The 18036-nt window shown below is 48.6% G+C and overlaps 1 protein-coding gene across 1 annotated transcript in view; it reads left to right on the top strand.

Annotated features, from left to right (window-relative positions):
* Positions 1 to 17918, top strand: part of TDRD12 (tudor domain containing 12) — a 70395-nt gene extending 52477 nt beyond the window's left edge. Inside the window, exons 23-33 of the mRNA XM_032486205.1 lie at positions 857 to 956; positions 5174 to 5361; positions 6109 to 6319; positions 7674 to 7766; positions 9545 to 9717; positions 14010 to 14119; positions 15149 to 15209; positions 15294 to 15407; positions 15494 to 15647; positions 15732 to 15804; positions 16247 to 17918. Of these exons, the coding sequence (XP_032342096.1) occupies positions 857 to 956; positions 5174 to 5361; positions 6109 to 6319; positions 7674 to 7766; positions 9545 to 9717; positions 14010 to 14119; positions 15149 to 15209; positions 15294 to 15407; positions 15494 to 15647; positions 15732 to 15804; positions 16247 to 16338 (1369 nt within the window). The 3' untranslated portion in view covers positions 16339 to 17918. The remainder of the gene's footprint in view (positions 1 to 856; positions 957 to 5173; positions 5362 to 6108; positions 6320 to 7673; positions 7767 to 9544; positions 9718 to 14009; positions 14120 to 15148; positions 15210 to 15293; positions 15408 to 15493; positions 15648 to 15731; positions 15805 to 16246) is intronic.
* Positions 17919 to 18036: the final 118 nt, after the last annotated feature.

The following is an 18036-nucleotide window of genomic DNA, read 5'->3' as shown; positions in this document are numbered from 1 at the left end:
GTTCGTCTGTTCTCTCACCAGCACTACACGTTCTTAAGTACAGTAGCGGGTAGTGAGTCTTGGGAAGTGGTACATAAGTCCTCCACCTCTGCTCTTCTTTGTGATTGTTTCGGCTATTTTGAATCTACCGCATCTCCATATTCATTTTAAAATAGGCTTATCAGTTTCTTCAAAAACATTGCTGGAATTTTAATGACAACTGCATTGATTCTGTGAATCAATTTGGGAGGCATGGATATTGTAACAGTCATGCGCCTTCTCGGGGATCCCGACACAATCACTCTAGTTGATGGGTGTGCCTCTGGGACTGGGTGGATATCTGATAGATGTCTACTGGATTGAACTTAATTTTAAGATAACTGTTGACATTAACTATTTTGAATTATGGTACATTAAATAGGTTATCAGCAGCAATTTCCACTATGCCTTTAAGTAAAATACGGACCTTTAAAACTGAAGCTTTAACTGTTTCTCAGTTTGGGTCACAGAATGGCTCCTGGTTTAGAGGTTAATTGGCCTCAGTTGTGGGTTATGGTGATGTGTTTCTGATTCAAAATCTTTATTTGGGAAGTCCTTTGTGTTCATTTACATACTGCATTTAAGAATGTCTAGAGAAATAATGCAGTAACTTTGTCCTTTAAGTTTACACAGTGTCAAATTTTAGGACCCCTTTCCACGTACTCACATGTGGTTAGTGTCATCTAAGGGATTTTAAATGGTTACTTAACTTTAAAGCATTTGAAATACAAATTCTCTGATTTTGATTATAGATTAATTTTCCTGAAGAATACTTTAAAAGCTATGTTCAAAAAAATGTTTTTTTCTGATTTTAAAATCTTGTTACTTTTTTTTTCAGGAACGAAAGGATCTGTCCTGATCGACACCATGTTAATCCCGAAGTAGACATGCCGAGGAGATTATCCAACCAAGCTCTTCCAATGTTAGGATACATAAAAGTAAGTTCTGTTAAAGGCCGCTTTGTCCAAAGATTAATGTCATTGTTAATGAACGTTTTTCATTTTTTAAGTGGTAGAATTTAATAGAACGTCATTATGACATGACAGTATTAATGTACCGCCGTTAATCTGGCAATAGACACAAGTTCATAGGATGTGCCTTATTCTAAGGTGCCAGCTTGTTTAGAAAACCAAGGTCAAATTGGGAAAATAAACTCCTTAAACAATTTAGAGATTTTTTAAAGTTCTATTTTGAGAAAGAAAGTTGTTTCCCTTTGGGAACTGTTAAAATAAGACGGTGATTACACGAATCTTTTCATTACATTCATGATCATTCCTTTGGGGGAGATTATGAGCTGTAGTTGGAGTTGCTGTCTGTCTGAGTGCTAAGCGTTTGTCACTTCCCTTGGAATTTTTTTTATTGCTCTGTTCCTTTCCTTTTGGGCTTGAGTGTCCTGCTTTCACCTGCCCTTTCCCTGTTACATTCATTCGGGCTTGTGCCCCTTCTTGTGTGGCTGCGCTGTACAGGGGTCCTGGGGCTGTTGTACAGATGCCACAGCCTGGGTGACTTAAAACCAACACACACTGATTCTCTCACAGTCCTGGAAGCCAGAGTCCGAAAGCCTGGTGTCAGCAGGGCTGTGCTCCCTCTGAGGACTCTGGAGGACAGTCCTCTCCCTGCCGCCGCCTCCTTCCCTCGGCTCCAGGCGCTCCGCGGCCTGTCTTAGCGTGAAGCCCCATCACTCCAGCCCCTTCCTGCGTCCTCACGCTCCCCTCCCCTCGCTCTCCCTGCCATTTCCACAGGGAGCCCGCCCAGATAATCCAGAGTGATCTCCCCATCCTGAGAGACTTAGTTACATCTGCAAGAGGTCACAGTCACAGATCCTGGGAGCTAGCAGAGACATAGTTTTCTTTGGGGTAAAAGGGAGCACCATTCAACCCAGTACAGTTTTCGTTAGCGAAATTATTTTTTAATTTCTGATTCTTTCCCAAGTTCTTTTACCTAATTTCTACATTTAAAAATTCTGATTTATGTTGTTCTTTTATATCATATGTCATTTTCTTAATTAACAAGCTACAAGGGCAGCTAGTTTTGTGGCCGCATCTTTCTGGTGCTTTCATTGTCTGTAGCGGCTGTCATTCTCCTCTTTTTTATTTTTATAGCTTAATGTGGGATTTGACCTTGATACTTTGCTGTTACTCATTTTTAGACAAAATTCCTTTTCCTTAAATTTAAGAGGGAGGTGTGGGGCAGGGTAACTTTTCTAATCTCACAGAGTTTCTGTTTCTGTTGTTTCCATGTCTTATTTAAAAAAAAATGTGGAGAGGCAGTTTCTGAGACTTGTGCGATTCCCGGGCTCTGTGCCCTTCCCCGACGTGTATCTGGCCCTTGGCTTCCTTCGTCTCTCTTGTCCCCGGGTGGACAGTGTGGGGATTTCACAGGGGCCCAGCCTTCACCCCCCATCAGAGTGGGTGGGAGCCCTCCACTTTGAGCTGCCGGGTCACGCGGGCCCGCCGTGCCCAGGGATCACCTGCCACCGCCGTGGAACCTCCTGTCCTTGGTCCCTCGTTCACGCTCTTGCCTCCCCGTGCTGCGTCCTGCACAGGCACCAGTGCCGCCCAGGTCTCATGATGGGTGGTTTTACTCACCTGCTATTTCTGTTGTTGTTCAAGTTAATAATTTTATTTTTTAGCATATTTTCAGTTTTACAGAAAAAACTGAGCAGAAAACACAGTTTCCCTTGTATTCTTCACATCCACCCACCACCAGTTTTCCCTATTAACATCTTGCGTTAGTGCAGTGCACGTGTGGTAACTGATGAGCCAATATGGAGACGTTGTTATTACCTAAATTAAGGTTCCCTCCTTGTAGTGTACAGGCTGTGGATTTTGCCAAATGGGTAATGACACATACGCACCATTACAATGTCACACAGAGCACCTTCACTGCCCTGACACCCCCTGTGCTCCCCCATCCACCCCTTTCCCTCTTCCCCAGAACCCCCAGCAATCACCCATCCTTTTACTGTCTCTGTAGTTTTTTGCCTTTTTCCAAATGTCATTAGTTGCAATCGTACAGTATGTGGATCTTTTACTTACTGTGTTAAACTTATCCCTAGTATTTCATGGTTTGGGATGTCATTCTTAATGCTGTTTTTTTCTTCAACTTCATTTTCTAGTTGTTTTAGAAATGCAGTTGATTTTTGGTGGGGAGGGTGTAGCTCAAGTGATAAAGCACATGCTTAGCATGCATGAGGTCCTGGGCATCAATCCCCAGTACCTCCTATAAGGATAAATAAATAAACAAACCTAATTACTTCCCCCCACCTAAATAAATAAAAGAAATGCACTTGATTTTCGTATCCTTACCTTGTGTCCTGCAGCCATAACAGACTGAACTAGTTACATGCAGGATGACTGGGGAGAGTGGAACCAAACCCAGTGGGGAGGTGTGTGACCGGAAGGGACCCTCCCATGTGCCCAGGACTGAGGGGCTTCCCACCATGAGAGACGTTGGGTGTTGGAACAGGGCAAGTTGGTCACCTGTCGGGAGGCCTCATGCTCTCCCCCTCAGTTAGGAGGGTCTGGGCCCCAAGCTGCTGCTTTCCGCCTCCATCCTGCCAGCTTTACGTGTCTGTAGATGTGCTGACACCGTGCAGCGGGGACTTGCACGTCCTGACTGATGCCTGCTCGGGCCTGGGTTTTGCTCACTGGTGTGTGGGTGTGTGCTGGGCCCCCGGGCTCGACACAGAGCCTTCCACCACGGGAAATACGGGTAAAGAAACTCTCCCCTTTATTGTCTTCCTAAAACAGCCACCGTTGGCATCTTAGTGTATGTTCTCTGTCGTTTTTCTTTGTGCATCTTTTTAAAAAAGTTTATTTGTCGTGGGTGCTCGTAGCATTGCAGTGAGAGTTTTTCTCATTCTCTGCACCTCGTGTCCACTGATGCCGTCACGGAGTGGGCTACTGTCTGAATACCACCAGGTTGTCAGAGGCCCTGAATCACAGGGGAGAAGACCCCCTGGGGGAGCCCGTCTGTCAGGCTGGAAGGAATACTGAACTGCCCGCCTGAGATGAGGACGGGCCTGAGGGAGCACCGACGGTTTACTGAGGCAGTTTCTCCTCGGTGCTGGGGAATGACTGGCTTGGGAACCATGACAGACTTGGTAGCTGTCCATGGTACCACTTCAGTGGGGATGGTTGGCAGTGAGTGCAAGTGTGACAAAGGGAGAGAAGGAAATTCAGTGAAGTACTAGGGTGTGTGCTGTGAGGACAGGGGTTACAGGCAGGGAAGGGCTGCCTGAGGATGGGTCAGCTGCACTGAAGACCAAATGATTAGAAGGATCCAGCCATGAGACTATCTGGGGACGAATATTCCAAGCATAGGAACCAGCAAGTGCAAAGGTCCTGAGGCAGGAGTTGTGTGGAATGTTTGTGGGGTGTGACAGGAGCCAGCTTCAGTGAAGTTGGAGGGAGCCACAGAGGAGAGCCATGGCTGTCAGCCTTGTCAGATCAAAGCCTCTTTTGGCCACGAAGGGTGACCTCATCCTTGGCTGCCTTGCCTCCCAGTTGGCACTGCCTTCTCTGCCATCCCACCAGGTAACCACTTCTCACTCCTGGCATCTGCTCCAGAGCCAGGGCTCACTGCTCTAATGCACATTTTTATTTTTGCCCTCCCATCCCCACCCCGTCTGGAATGTCTTCTCCATACCCTTGCACACCTGTGCCGACACCCCTCACACACCAGGAACCCTGCATACATGAGTCTGTGGAGAGTTGTTTTCTCAACCACACGCTGGCTGTGGCACGTCTGTGCACCTGTGATTACAGAAGGGCCCTGGAGCACATGCTTCCTGTGTCCCTGTGCCTCCTGCACCACAGGCTGTTAATAAAATACACCGTGTTACATGAACAGATCAGAAGGAGCTCAGGAGGCAAGGAGGCTATTTATTAAAGGGTTTTTAAAAATAAAATACAGGTAAAAAATAAGTTAACACTTACAACTAATAATGAAGTTTTAAAATATTTACCCCAAACATCTTGCATTAGATTTAAAGTGAAACTATAATTATTTGTGAGTATGCTAAGGTTTTTCTTTGTTTTGTCTCCTAGTTTATTTTTAAATCCCTGTTGGGGTGCTTTGGGCTCTTAGGTCAGATACCTCTTTGCTTTAGGCTGAGTTTGTTTTCTGGATATGTTTACTGTTTATGTTTCAGATAATACCCTTTTATATTTTGAATGCAACGAATTACTTTGGTCGTATAGTTGGTAAGCATGTGGATCTTTATGCAACTCTTAATGCTGAAATGAAGGAGTATTTTGAGGATTCCACTGATAAAACAACTATTGAAAAGGTGGAGAAATTTGGATTATATGGATTGGCAGAAAAAACAGTTTTTCACAGGTAAAATGTCTGTTTATTTCATCTCTAAAAGTTGTGATGCACAAGGTAACTAACTAAGTGGTCTTGGGTCCCTGTTTTCATCTCTGACCACTGTGCGTGTACTGAGCCTGGCTGCCTCCAGGGGGCGGTGGCAGGCGTCTCCTCATGCCCAGCACGACTGTACACCGGAGGCTCACCTGCCCCCGGGGCTGCTGGGCACAGAGCACGGATGACAGTGTGACATTCATCTGTGGACAGCCATTGAGCTGTCATTGTGTGCAGCACAGACGTACAACTTTAACTCACTTAATTTTTAAAACTTCCCTTAAAATGGGCACCATTCCTCTTTTACATACAAGCAGACGGAGCCCTGGTGGTTTATGTGAGTTTTCAAAGGTCAGCTCAATACGTGGCACGGTCAGTGCTCCAGCCTGCCTCACGTGCCAGTTTGCACCAACGTCCCTCCAATGCCGCAGCCGTCCCCACGTGGTAACGGCCCAGGCTGAGAAACCATGTTCATTTCCACCGTGTTGTCAGATAGAGGGGTTTACTCCAGTCAACGTACTGCACTGCTTTTTATACTCAGGTATGTTTGAATTAAATAAATCACGGCTAAATGCTTCTGATGACTGTAGTTATTTTATTTCTGGTTCGGAGTAAATCTTCGCAGTTGAATTTCACATGCTTTGCTTTTAACGAGTAAATCGAGGCAGTGATTACCTCCCTGTTGGGTCTTTGTGTTAGACTGAGGCTGGTGTTGTCCTGCAGGGTTCAGGTGCTGGAGGTGAGCCGAAAAGAAGACACATGGGCCCCGGATAACGTTCTGGTGAAGTTTATAGATGAAGGCAGGACTGGACTGGTCACAGGAGACCAGCTGCTGCAGCTCCCGGAACGCTTCCACACTCTGCCCCCCCAGGCTGTGGAGTTTATTGTTTGTAGAGTGAAACCCGCTGACAATGAAATTGAATGGAATCCAAAGGTGAGTTACTTTGGCTTTTATATTTGGCAAATATAAGCCTTTTAGGATGCGTTTAACCCGGAATATACCCAGAAGTGAGGTGTATTTGAATTTGGATTATTGGGTTCGGGTAAAATGCTCCGTGTTCCCGGGAGGATAAGACACAGTCTGCTCGCATCCCTGCGGCACAGGGGTGCATGGGGCCGCGGTGCGTAGGCCTGGCTCGGAGCCCCTGGGGGCCGGGCACGGTTTGCCATCATTATCATTAGCGTGCTCACGGACTTAGACTCGCCGTAAAATATGCACTGTGCTGAAAATAACTAGGCTCTCACTTAAGGAGAATAGACAGTGTACGCACCTGCAAAAGTGGGCGCCCCGTCAAAGGGGAAACGTAGGTGATGGACACTGTCCGGAGAGACCAGGTGATTCCATTGGGGTTGGGGGGATGGACAAGGAAAGAGAGAGACCAGAGAAGCTTCCAAAGGAAGGGACATTTCCTCTGGGCCCTTCAGGATGGATACCTAGGGTGTCACCAAGTAGACCAGATAAGGCATTGAAGGCACAGAAACCTACGTGTGCGAAGACACAGCCCAGAACAGTGGTCCCGTGTGGGCTCACGTGGCTGTCCCCGGGCGGGAGTGGAGAGGCCAGACACACAGCCCTGCTTGTCCGCAGACCAGTGAGTCCTGATTATAATGATGCCCCAATTCTTCAGTGGAAGGCTAAATTTTGTATAATCTGATTAATCAGGCGTGAGAGAAGCCATTGCAGTTGGCAGAGTAAAAAGTTTGGGTTGTAAACGGTGGAGATGAGTAAGGACAGATACAAGGGGGAGTCCCGAGCACAGGCCTGTGCGTGGACTCTGAACACCGCGTGTTTCCCATTATGGACGCATGTCCCCACCGCCCCTGTGCACTGTCAGCCTGTCTTCAGAGGATGGAGGTGAGAGAATTCCACTGTTGGTGGATCCCAGGGCCCCGCAACCCCAGTGTCCCTGCTGCTGAGCAGCTCTGTTGTGTGACCTCCTCGGAGCAGCAGAAACACCCTCAACTTCACTCTCGTTGAGCCTCTGAAGAAATAGATATCCATCCTTCAAAGACAGGTGGACGGAGGAGGTGAGGGACGCGCGTCCACAGTGAGAAACAGGTGATGTTCGGAGTCCGCAGCCTGACCTGTGCTCGGGACTCCCCGTTGCATGTCCTTATTCACTTCCATCCCTAGTTCCCTTGTTGGTGGGGGGCACGATGGCCTCCCTTACCTCCTCATGGGGCGGCTATGAGGCTCAGATGAAATGCACAGAAAAGCTGCTTGCACAACTATAGAGCAGAACAAGGTATTTTCTTAAAGCTTCAGAGAAATGACTTGTGTTTTTCAGGTTACTAGGTACATTCATCATAAAATTACTGGAAAACTGCACGATGCAAAAGTGATGTTGGCTTTAGGAAATACAGTTTGGGTTGATCCAATGGTAAGTATACAGATCTCTTTAAGAGAAACCTGTGTTTGAATCAGCCCCTTAAAGAACCCATTACTCGAACCTGTTGCTTGAATAACTGTTTGCCTCACATAAATGGAGGCTGATTTGATGAGGGCTCTGTGTTAGGGAGAGTTGTGTTTTTAGTTTTGTTTTTTTTTTTAATGTTATTTGGGTCCTGAAATTGGTTGTGGGTTTTTTTTTTAAGAGAATCTTTTACATTGAAACCCAGCACCCCCGGGCATGTGTATAAATCACACCCACTCGCACATAGAGCTGAGATAGAAGCTTCGTGAAAGTATCCTTAGGACATGCGACAGTCTCCAACATTTACAGTTCTGTTCTTGTCCACTTTTTCAAGTGACGGTTGTGCACTGTTAAACTGATTCCACAGCCCTCTGTCCACGCGGGTGGGAAGCCCTGGCTCGGGACGGCCCTTCACAGCAAGGCGTGCATGGGTCTGGCTGTAAATAATCTTCCAGTCCCGGCACGTGGCCGGTAACGGGGAGGACTCCAGTCCTCGGGGCTGGCGCGGGGTGGGCGGGGCTGAGTGTGAGGCCAGGACACGTGGCTCGGTGCCTCCCCTCCGGTGCCACACTGTCCCTGCTCTGCTTGCACCCCAGGAACTCGGATTCAGAGTTTTGCTCTGTTAGACTTAAATCTTAATTGTTACGATAATCGGTAAGATTGAGAGGAATTCATAAAAACTGTTTTGCTGAAAAGTTGTTTTTATGAGTAGAAAGTCCTTGACACTGGAAAAGAGGAGTTTGGGTGTAAGATTTAAGAGTAAAAGGAGAAAAAACAGTTTGTAGAAGAGAAGGTAGAGACTGACAACGCAGGTAAATGGAGAGATTTGGGGCCTTAGTTGATGTTGCATTGTCAGTATTGTGGTGGTTCTTTATCAGAGGAGAGAAATGGAAACTTTATTAGGCAAGGATTTTTAAAACTAGAGCTAAGAGGATGGAGCAGAAAAAGAAAACCCACCTGGCAAGCACGCTTCCGCAGCTCCGAAGTGTAGCAGGGTCCATGGTGCACTGGAGGGAAGCCAGATCCCCCACCTGCTGCCTTCGCCCCCAGCCCAGCTCGGTCCCCAGGCCGAGTGGAGACAGGCTCTTCTGCCGTCCTGGACGGGAGCGCGTCCCACGTTCACGGGGAAGGCGCCCCAGCGGCCCCAGCCTGGCCCCTCCCCACCCTCACCCCGACCCCCACCCCCCACGTCCAGGCCTGGGGCCACACCTCCCGCCCATAGGACTCAGCTTGTTGCACGTGTTCATGTTTTACTTAATTGTATGTAAGTTGAAATGGATGAGAATGTTTTGGTTACAGAAAAAAAACAAGTGGAGGAAACTGTCCAGGATGCAGGATTTCGGGCCTTGGCAGAGACCCCTTTTGGGGCACCTGAAGGCCCAGAGCCTCGTTGTTAGGAGAGGGGAAAGCACCGGAGGGAAAACCAGAGCCATGTAAGAATTGTGCGTGTGGTCACCGCACCACGCATCGGTCTCGTCTGGAGCTTTGTTCCAGGACTCCGTCTTGGCCCCATCTCCAGACCTGATCACAGCTCTGCAGTGGGGGGCTGGGTTCTGGAAGGTTCTGGTGCTCCCTCAGTTATGGAATGATGCGAACGCTGCAGGGTGAGGCCCTTGCACGTGGTGGTGTGTAGGCCCCGGAGCATCGCACGTCGCACAGCGAGACCGCGACGCCATGTGAGAGTGATTCATTTGAAGTTCAAAGTGCGATTGTTGCAAACGTTTTATTTTTTTCTTTGATTCAAGGTGCACATTACAAAACTTTCAAACTTGAAAACTTCTGTCATTGATTACAACATCCGGGCTGAAATTTTGTCAACGGGAATGGGCATTGATAACTCAGAGCACATAGAACAACTGAAAAAATTATGCAAAGGAGCTAACATGCCAGCTTTCGAAGACGGCCCAAGGCAGACCCTGTAAGTGGATTTTTGTCTTCCTTTCGGAAGAGTGGTTTTGTGGAAATAGAATGCATCGGTGTTAGAGGCGTTTTTCTGAAAGCAGAGCAGTTTAACGCGTCTCCATGTTCCCATCTCTCCGCTTCATTAATTACCGAGTCTTGTGTTATCCAAACCTCAGCCCACATTTTTGGTTTTGATCGAGTAGTATGAAACAAATTCCAAGTGTATTACTTCATCTGTATCTCTGAAAGAATGAATTTTATTAGCTTTTTATTGGCAGCACACTTCCAGAAAAGTGCACACATCCTCAGCACAGAAACCAGCTCCAGATCAGAATCAGGGCGGGACTCAGAGCCGCCTCCGGCTTCCTCCCAGAGGGAGCCCCTTTCCCAACACAGAGCAGCAGGCTCTTCCCTGCTTCACACTTTGTTTGGGTGGAATCACACAGTTCATGTCTGGCTGCTTTCACTCGGCATTATTTCTGAAATTCATCCGTATTGTGCTCTCAGCTTTAGAACATAAACTCTCATTGCTGCGTCCTGTTCCACTGAGTGAATGTGCTGTGATTTGTCTACCCCTCTGCTGTCGATGGGAGATGGGAGAACTGTCAGGTTCTGGGCTACTGCAGGTGGCGCGTTAAACATTCTCCTGCATGTGCTTTGGTGCACTTCCCAGTGTATTTCTGGCGGAATGGAATTGCTGAGCCATAATTAGAGCAACTGCCCGACAGTTTTCCAGGTTGATTGTGCCAGTTTACACGTCCACAAGCAATATATGAGAGCCTACGAAAACCGCTGCAAGTGGGCATCAGGCTGTTGTGAATGGCGCTACTGTGAACGTGGGTGCACAGGTACGCGTTCACGTTCCTGCTTTCAGGTCTTTTTGGAACTGCTGGATCATAAGGCGCTTCTGCGGTTACTGTTTTGAACTGCCTAACTTTTCCACAGCAGCTGCACCGTTTCATTCCCACCAGCAGTGCACAAGGTTCCTGTTTTCTCCACATCCTCACCTAGAAATCACCGAGGTGAGAGCTTCAGGCCTTCTCAGGACTTTTCTGAGTGTGTGTCTTGCCCTGGCTTGCACGCAGCTTTCTAAATGCCCCCAAGCGTGCTGCTTTGGAATGTCCTAGTGTCCAGTGAGCCTTACCCCAGCTTCTCCCCCAGGCCTTGGATGGCCTGTTGTGTGTCTCCTTGTGTCCCCCTTGCCCCAGGCTTCTGTGGGTCGGGAGTCCCTTTTCCGAGCAGTGCCCACAGCTTTCTTGCCTGTGTTCTGGGTTTTATGAAACAGAGACAAGCATCTTGCATCAAGCCCTCAGGTATCCGCAGGCGGCGCAGAGAGGACCACACAGTAATTCGCAAGTGCAGTCTGCTCTGTCCCTCTGTGGTTTGGGGGTGGGGCTGGGGGAGCAGGAGGTTGGTTGCGACAGCTCCTGGAGGCTCTTCCAGTGAACCTGCGGGGAAATGGGAACTCGGAGCTCCCTAGTCCTCCATTCTGCTCTGTGTGTTTCGGTAGCAAGATGCTGGAATATTTCTTCAATCTAACTTTGTTTCAATGGACCTAATTAACAGTTGCTTTTAATTGAAGGTGCTATTAGGTAACGTTGAAGTTTTAAAATTCATTTATTCAGCAAATATTTACTGAGTGTCTTCTGGGGATGCAGCAGCGAACAAGAAAGATGAAGGGCCAGCTCACAGAGAGGCTATAACCGGGTCCCAGAAGTACACAGCGGGTCAGAGGGTGGTATGTGAGATGGAGCCCCTTAAGGCCGGGGGAAGAGAGGGCGGTTCTGGGCAGGGACGGTGAGCCCTGAGCAGGGATGCAGAGGTGAGGCCTGACCCCCAGGCAGGCATCGGGAAGACTCCTGTGGGCACAGGGGAGGCTCGCTTGTTCCCTGGTTCCAGGAACAGGGAGGAAGGCACGCTGACCCGAGCAGCAAACGAGGGGAATCTGGATGTGAAGCTCGGAGCAGCCCCGGGGGCAGGTCTGGTTGGACCCTGTGGCCACTGCAAGGGGTGGGCTCCTGCCCTGAGGACGTGGAGCCGTGAGAGGGTTCTGGGCAGAGAATGGCTTAATCAGAACATCCTGGGCTCCTGTGTTGAGAATGGACTGGAGATGGGGGCGAAGCCTGTGCCGAGAGTTCGGGACAGGGTGACAGAGGCTGGGGCCCGGGCGCGAGGAGCAGCTGACCGTCGTGAGCCTGTGGCCCTGGGGGCCCGTCAGCAGGTCCTGGTGCTGAAAGCTGGGCTGCTGGATGACGCCCCAGAGGACTGTGCCCTGGGCCTCGGCGTTGAGAGGTAGGGGCGGTGGGGACGCCTGAGAGGAGCCTGAGAAGGAGCAGCCTGGGAGGGGGGACAACCCGGACGGCAGACGTGGAAACGGTTTCACGCAGCTGGGAGCCACGAGCTGCCAGGTGCTGCCAGGCTGCCCAGCGGACTCAGTGACTGATGGTCGGAGACCTCGAGAGGGTCCCAAGTTACTCCTGAAAGTAGGGAGTTTCAAAGAATATGGCAAAGATTAAAATACTTTATAGTCTGAAGTTTTTAGACTTTTCTGTCTTAATCGAGTTGCGTACCCGCGTGGTTAGGACACATTTTGGTTTCTGCACGCTTTCAGGAAACACAGATTACTCCATACTTGCTTATAAGATATTCTTTCAAAAATGAAGATGCCATTACAGTTCAGTAGATTTTTGAGGTTTTTTTCCATTTCAGTAGGTTTAATCAAAACAAAGCACAACTACTGTTGAGCCTCAGCTCTGTACAAAGCACTCTGCTCGGTCCTTTGCATGCGTGATTTTGCGGTCGTGCAGGAGTGTAGAGATGTGCAGAGGCCGTGAGATTCTGCAGAGGGAGCCAGCCTCGAAGACAAGGCTCCGTTTCAGGAGATGGATGAGAAGGCGGTGTTAGTGTCTGCATCAGAATTGAGGAGAACGGTGCCATTCTTACAGTAGACTGGGAGGGAGGCAGAGCCTGGGGACTTGAAAGATCTGGAAGCCACAGGGCCCTAGTGGTTGACAGGCACAAGGGAGTGTGATTGTATAATTCTGAGCCCTCACGACTGAGAGGACACTGGCCTGGTTGATAGTTCCAGGCTGTTTCCCGGACAGCAGCCAGCTCAGAGAGGGGGAGATACTCAGTGGGTTTTGGACATAACTTGTAGGTTATTGAAAGTACAAGCCTAGAGCTCAGAAAAATGATTGGAGAAGGCTCTGGTTTACTGGTATCTGAAGAGTTGAAACTTGGTTTAAATTAAGTGTGAGAAGAGGAAGGAATGGAACCCCAGAAGATAAGGGTCTAGTGAGGTCAGAGCCACGGTGGGGGAAGAGGGTGGGTGATGGAGGGTCTGGGGCTGCACAGCAGTGATGAGGGACTCTCCCTGGGACACTGCCCTCCACGCCCCAGGCTGCATGCGTGTCAGTCAGAAGTCCCCTTGGGGACATACATGCACTCTCCCTGCCCCACAGGTGTGTGTGTGTACACATGCACGTGTGTTTGTAAGGGTGGGCTCCTTTAGGCTGGAATGAGTTTCACAAAAGGAAAGATGCACAAAAAATGAATTACATTGTCACCCATGAGGAAGGAAATTGGGGACCAGGGTGAGAGGGAGTTTTTTTGCATGTAGACCTTTTTTTTTAAATTTTAAAATATTGGACCACATGAATGTGGTTACCTGCTCAAACAACCAAAAGAAAAACACAGCCCAGAATTTTTACAAGAATGAGGTGGTTCTCTACGTACTGATACAGAGTAATCTCTTGTTATTAAGCACAATAAAACAAGGGGCGGGAAAGTGAACAGAGTAGGTTCCCACGTGTTTAAACGTGTGTGTGTGTGTGTGTGTGTGTATGTGAGAGAGAGATAGAAAGATACAGATGGCAGTATTTACTTTTCACGCAAAGCATGTTTCAGAAGTAGTCCCCCACTGGTATGAGGGGTGTCTCCGGGAAGCCAGGGCAGGAAGGGAGATGGCTTTAACTTTCTGCCCTTTTATACTTTTTGAAGTGGGTAACCTCAAAGTTAAGTGATTTGAAAATCATGTTTTGTTAAATGAGTTCTTGGCATTTATGGGGTAATGTGGGTGGATCCTCTGCTCTGCGCTGGAAGCCGGGGGCACTGCGGGGCCCAGAGCTGGCTGGCCTGCCTGCCATCGCAGATGGGTCACGAGCTCTGGGCAGGTCTGACTCGTGGTGGGAGGCACTTCGAGGCCCTGTGTCGCTGGCCTCCCTCCCTCTTCTTGCTGGGAAGTCTCTGTAGAGAGCCGGACTTTGGCTGCCTCCCCGCCTCAGAGTTACCTCCGCCTCTTCGTTCCAGGATGCCTTCTTCAGCAGAAGATGGTGCTTGTCTGCAGAGCACGCGGCAGGAAGACACGGGCTCAGAGAGAGGCGCTGACTCCGAGACAAACTCAGAAAATGAAAAGCATGGTTGGTTATGTAAAAGTTGGTCAATTTAAAATCATTAATGCTTGGAAAGTTTCTAACGTTTAGGCTTTCCACCTTTAGATGAACTATAGAGAAGGTAACGTAAACCGATACTGCCTCATTTCTTATTTTCCACAATTCAGCTTTCAGTGCTTTTTCTTTTTTGTAACTTTTTTTCCCTTATGTCTATTTGAGGTATGATGTTTATGCAGTTACAGGGCACAGATCTTAAGTATATAGCTTGTCAGAATTTTTTTAACATGTGTCCAGATCAAACTGTTGAACGTTTCCAGAACCCCCGTTGTCTCCCTCACACACCCTCCCCACCTGTAACCCTTCCCAGAAACCCCTGTCCCGACGTCTGCCACCGTCAGTTGTGCTGGCACTGGAAGCACATGATACACAGTCTTGCGGCTTCTTTCACTCAGTGTTTCTGTGAAGTTCATCCCGATTGTTGCAAGTAGCAGCGGTACTTTCCTATTACCAGGTTATATTCTGATATGAATGTATTACAAGTTATTTATCCAGTCACCTATTGATACATCTTTACAGTCTTCGGATGGAGGCTTCAGACATTTCAGACTGAGAAGTTTAAATTGCGTTGTTTTAGAAAATGTTCTGTTCAGCGTTGGTTCCTTATGTGTATTGGATACTGTTCTGGAAGTCCTCTTTACTGGGGTCCGAGCAGGTTAAGACAGCAGACATGCCTGCACATCTGTATCCTGTGGCCAACGACTATGACGCCCTTCCTAATCAGAGGATGTACCTTCCCGGTTGTTTAACTGTAATATTTGTCAAGCAAATACTTGTTTTATTAATGTAATATTTGTCTTACTAGTTTTGCTAAGTGATGTGCATTTTAATTTTTCTAATTATTTTTTGCAGCTGGATACTTTGGTTACTGTGAAATTTATACTCTCAGTAGTTCCTCAGCTAAAAGTTGCATAAAATGCAAAAAATACATATATATATACACATATATTATGGAGTCACATATAAATAACCTATTGTAAAATTTGGCTTTTTGTACAGAAACTTCATCTGAAAACACTGGAGATGCTTCCATTAACAAAACCACAGCGCCTCTGAAAAGGTAAGCCGTCACCGCACCCCGCCTCCCCCTCCCTGTGGGTGAGCAAACGGTGAGGAGCGTGTGACCCTCTTCCTTTGCTTCTAGCTTCCACCCACAGATAAAGTGGTTCCAAAAGGAGGACGCGGTCATACTGAAGATAAAAATAAGGAATGTAAAAGATTACAAATGTAAATATTTTAGAGACAGAGTTGTTTTCAGGTGGGTTTATGTGTATCTTATAAAGTAAAATAGAAGTAATTTCTAACCTTGTAGGAGGCTGACTCTGCTTCTTTCTGTAAATCTAGTGCCTGGGTGGGAGAGAAATTTTACCTGGCTGATATGGAGCTGCAGGCCAACATCATAAAAGATGACTGCAAATGCGTCATCGAGCATGATGAACCCGTCATCACTCTTGCCAAAGAGAGGAGGGAACCCTGGCGTGGCCTGCTCAGACAGCGGGTGAGTGGAAGTCGGCTATGCCTGGTCTGAACACCCTGAGTGCGTCTGACTCTCTCACTTAATGTCAGTTGTTATATTGAACAGAACCCCAATGTGGCTTTTGACTTTGACCACTGGGAAGACTGTGAAGAGGATAAGGATAGCCACTTCTCCAAGGGTGAGACGGGGGCCCCCACTTCCTGGCAGACTTGTAGGTCCCGGGCGCCCCCTGGGGGTGGACACCTCACTCAGCTGACTTTAGAAATGAGGCCTTTGTGGAAATGGGTCTGTTACTGTGAAGCCCTTGGGAATTCGTTTTCTCCTTGGGGTTGATCTCGGTGCCAAATGTTCTGGTTTGAGGAGACATCAATGCTTGGTTTATAAACATACCTTCTTATAACACTTTTACAAATATCTCTCCTAGGAAGATAATTTATTTGTAAGCAGGAAAATTTTACCTGCTCATTTTTTGCTTAAAATAATGAAAATATAAAATAAGCCGCAAAATATAGAGCTAGAACCCAAGGGACTTTTTCTGCAATGACCAGATAATGGGGGAAAAAGATTTGCTAATTAGTCTATAATTATTAACATATTTTAAAATAATATCTAACTCTTAGTTGTAAATTCTAAAAACCTGCCCCGCAAAGCGGCACAGTTGATTGACACCAGTGACGAGTCTTCGGAGGAAGACGAGAGTGAGAGTGAATGAGATGTGAATGAAGACCTGCGGGGCGGCCAGGGGCCTCCGAACAAAATCGAACACGTGACTGAAAGCTAAGAAAACAGGCAGTCATGTTCACAATTTTTTCATCTCAAGGGTAAATAATGGCAAAAAAAATTCTTAACTGATTTGCACGTGGGCTGACGAGGAGACTGTGGAGGGAAGGTGGAAGCAGACACGTGGTGCAAGACTGGCAGCGGCGCTCGCGCCGCCTCTCCCGCGAAGCCCTCCTCGGCACATTCAAGCGGAGGGACGGCACGCTGTGTACGTGGGCAACGAGTTGTTCCATCTGGAGTCAGTTTGTTTCGTTTTTTTCATTGAGACCTGTGTGTGGTGCATTCCCTAAAACCTGGTCCTGTGCATGTAAGTGGAGGTTTCTGTCTTACAGGTCATACATACCCTGCACTGCTTAACAGACCTTTTCAACCGCGGCTTGGTTAGTTGGGTTTCCACGTAACTGTCTGTGTGCTAGTACACCTGATAATCTCTAGATACTGACACTTACCCAGGGTAGGTTCACTTCTCGTGACAAGGCGGTCCAAGGATGAGACGGGGGGTGGCCTCAGCAAAACCAGCCCCACCCCGGGCACCTGGGGGAAAAGCCGGTGCTTCTGAGGAAGCCTGGCACCTGCAGCGTCCTGGGCAGACTGAGAGGCCGTGCGGGGTGCCTGGAGGTAACCCTCAGAACACCTGTGTGTGGTGAGCCCCGCAGACACTCAACGGCCCCATCCTGGGGTGAGGCTGCGGCGCCCAGGGGCACCAGGTTTATCAAGAGGCATGTGTGTTGTCAGCACCGCCTCCCGTGAACTGAAGAGGCCAGGAGAGCTGCTGGGATACGGACCCCCCAGCACTGCGTCCGTGGGCCCGGCAGCCGTGCCCAGAAGTGGGAGAACGTCAATAGGACGTGACTGCTGTGACTGTCCCCAAGATCTGTAGTCATTTTATACATCAGAAGGCACAGGTGCCCACGTTTGTGTCTGTCTCGGGTGTAAACCACCACCTGAGCGAGAGGTGAATGCTGTCATCAAGCTGTCGTGTCCTGTGAGCAGGTGTGGGTCACCCTCTGGCTCTCAGTTTCCTCATCTGTAAAATAAGATACTCTGCTCCTTGTGGGGTCTTGCCTGGCCTCTGGGGGGCCCCCAGGGCACTGCGGGGCAGGTCAGGCCACTGTCCTCTGGTGGGATGATGCAGCGTCCAGCCTGGACCACTGCCGGGAGTGCATCCTTGCTGCCCTGGGACTCCCGCGAGTGGACTGGCAGGTGTCCGACTGGCACGTGAGGTGGACGGGGAGTGACTCACCTTCCTCTTGGCTAAACTGGGCAGGCTCTTGGGAAGCGCGAAGTTCTGGTGTCTTTTGCTGGCAAAGGTTCTGACTCTGCGAAGCTCTTTTGACATCCTCGTCACGGGTCCGTTTCTGTAGACACAGCTTTGCTCCCGCTGGGGAGGCCTTTGGGTTGGCGACTAGGCCTCCTGAGCTGCACTGGCTTCCCCTGAGGCTGTTGGCCACCTGCAGTGTGTGCTGGGTTGTGTTGTCTCCTTCGTAAGCCGGAGCAAATGATAGTAGCGGGTAACAGAGCTGCACAAGTGTGTGTTTCCCATGTTAAGTGGGGGGGGGGGGGGTCCCCGCTCTCAGAGATGTAATGCTGATTCTCTCGTGCGGTTCACTGACAGCTGAATGAAAGTATT

The sequence above is a fragment of the Camelus ferus genome, chromosome 9, assembly GCF_009834535.1.
Source record: "Camelus ferus isolate YT-003-E chromosome 9, BCGSAC_Cfer_1.0, whole genome shotgun sequence".
Lineage (NCBI taxonomy): Eukaryota > Metazoa > Chordata > Mammalia > Artiodactyla > Camelidae > Camelus > Camelus ferus.
The sequence above is the reverse complement of the archived record's forward strand: the minus strand, read 5'-3'. Positions and strand labels throughout refer to the sequence as shown.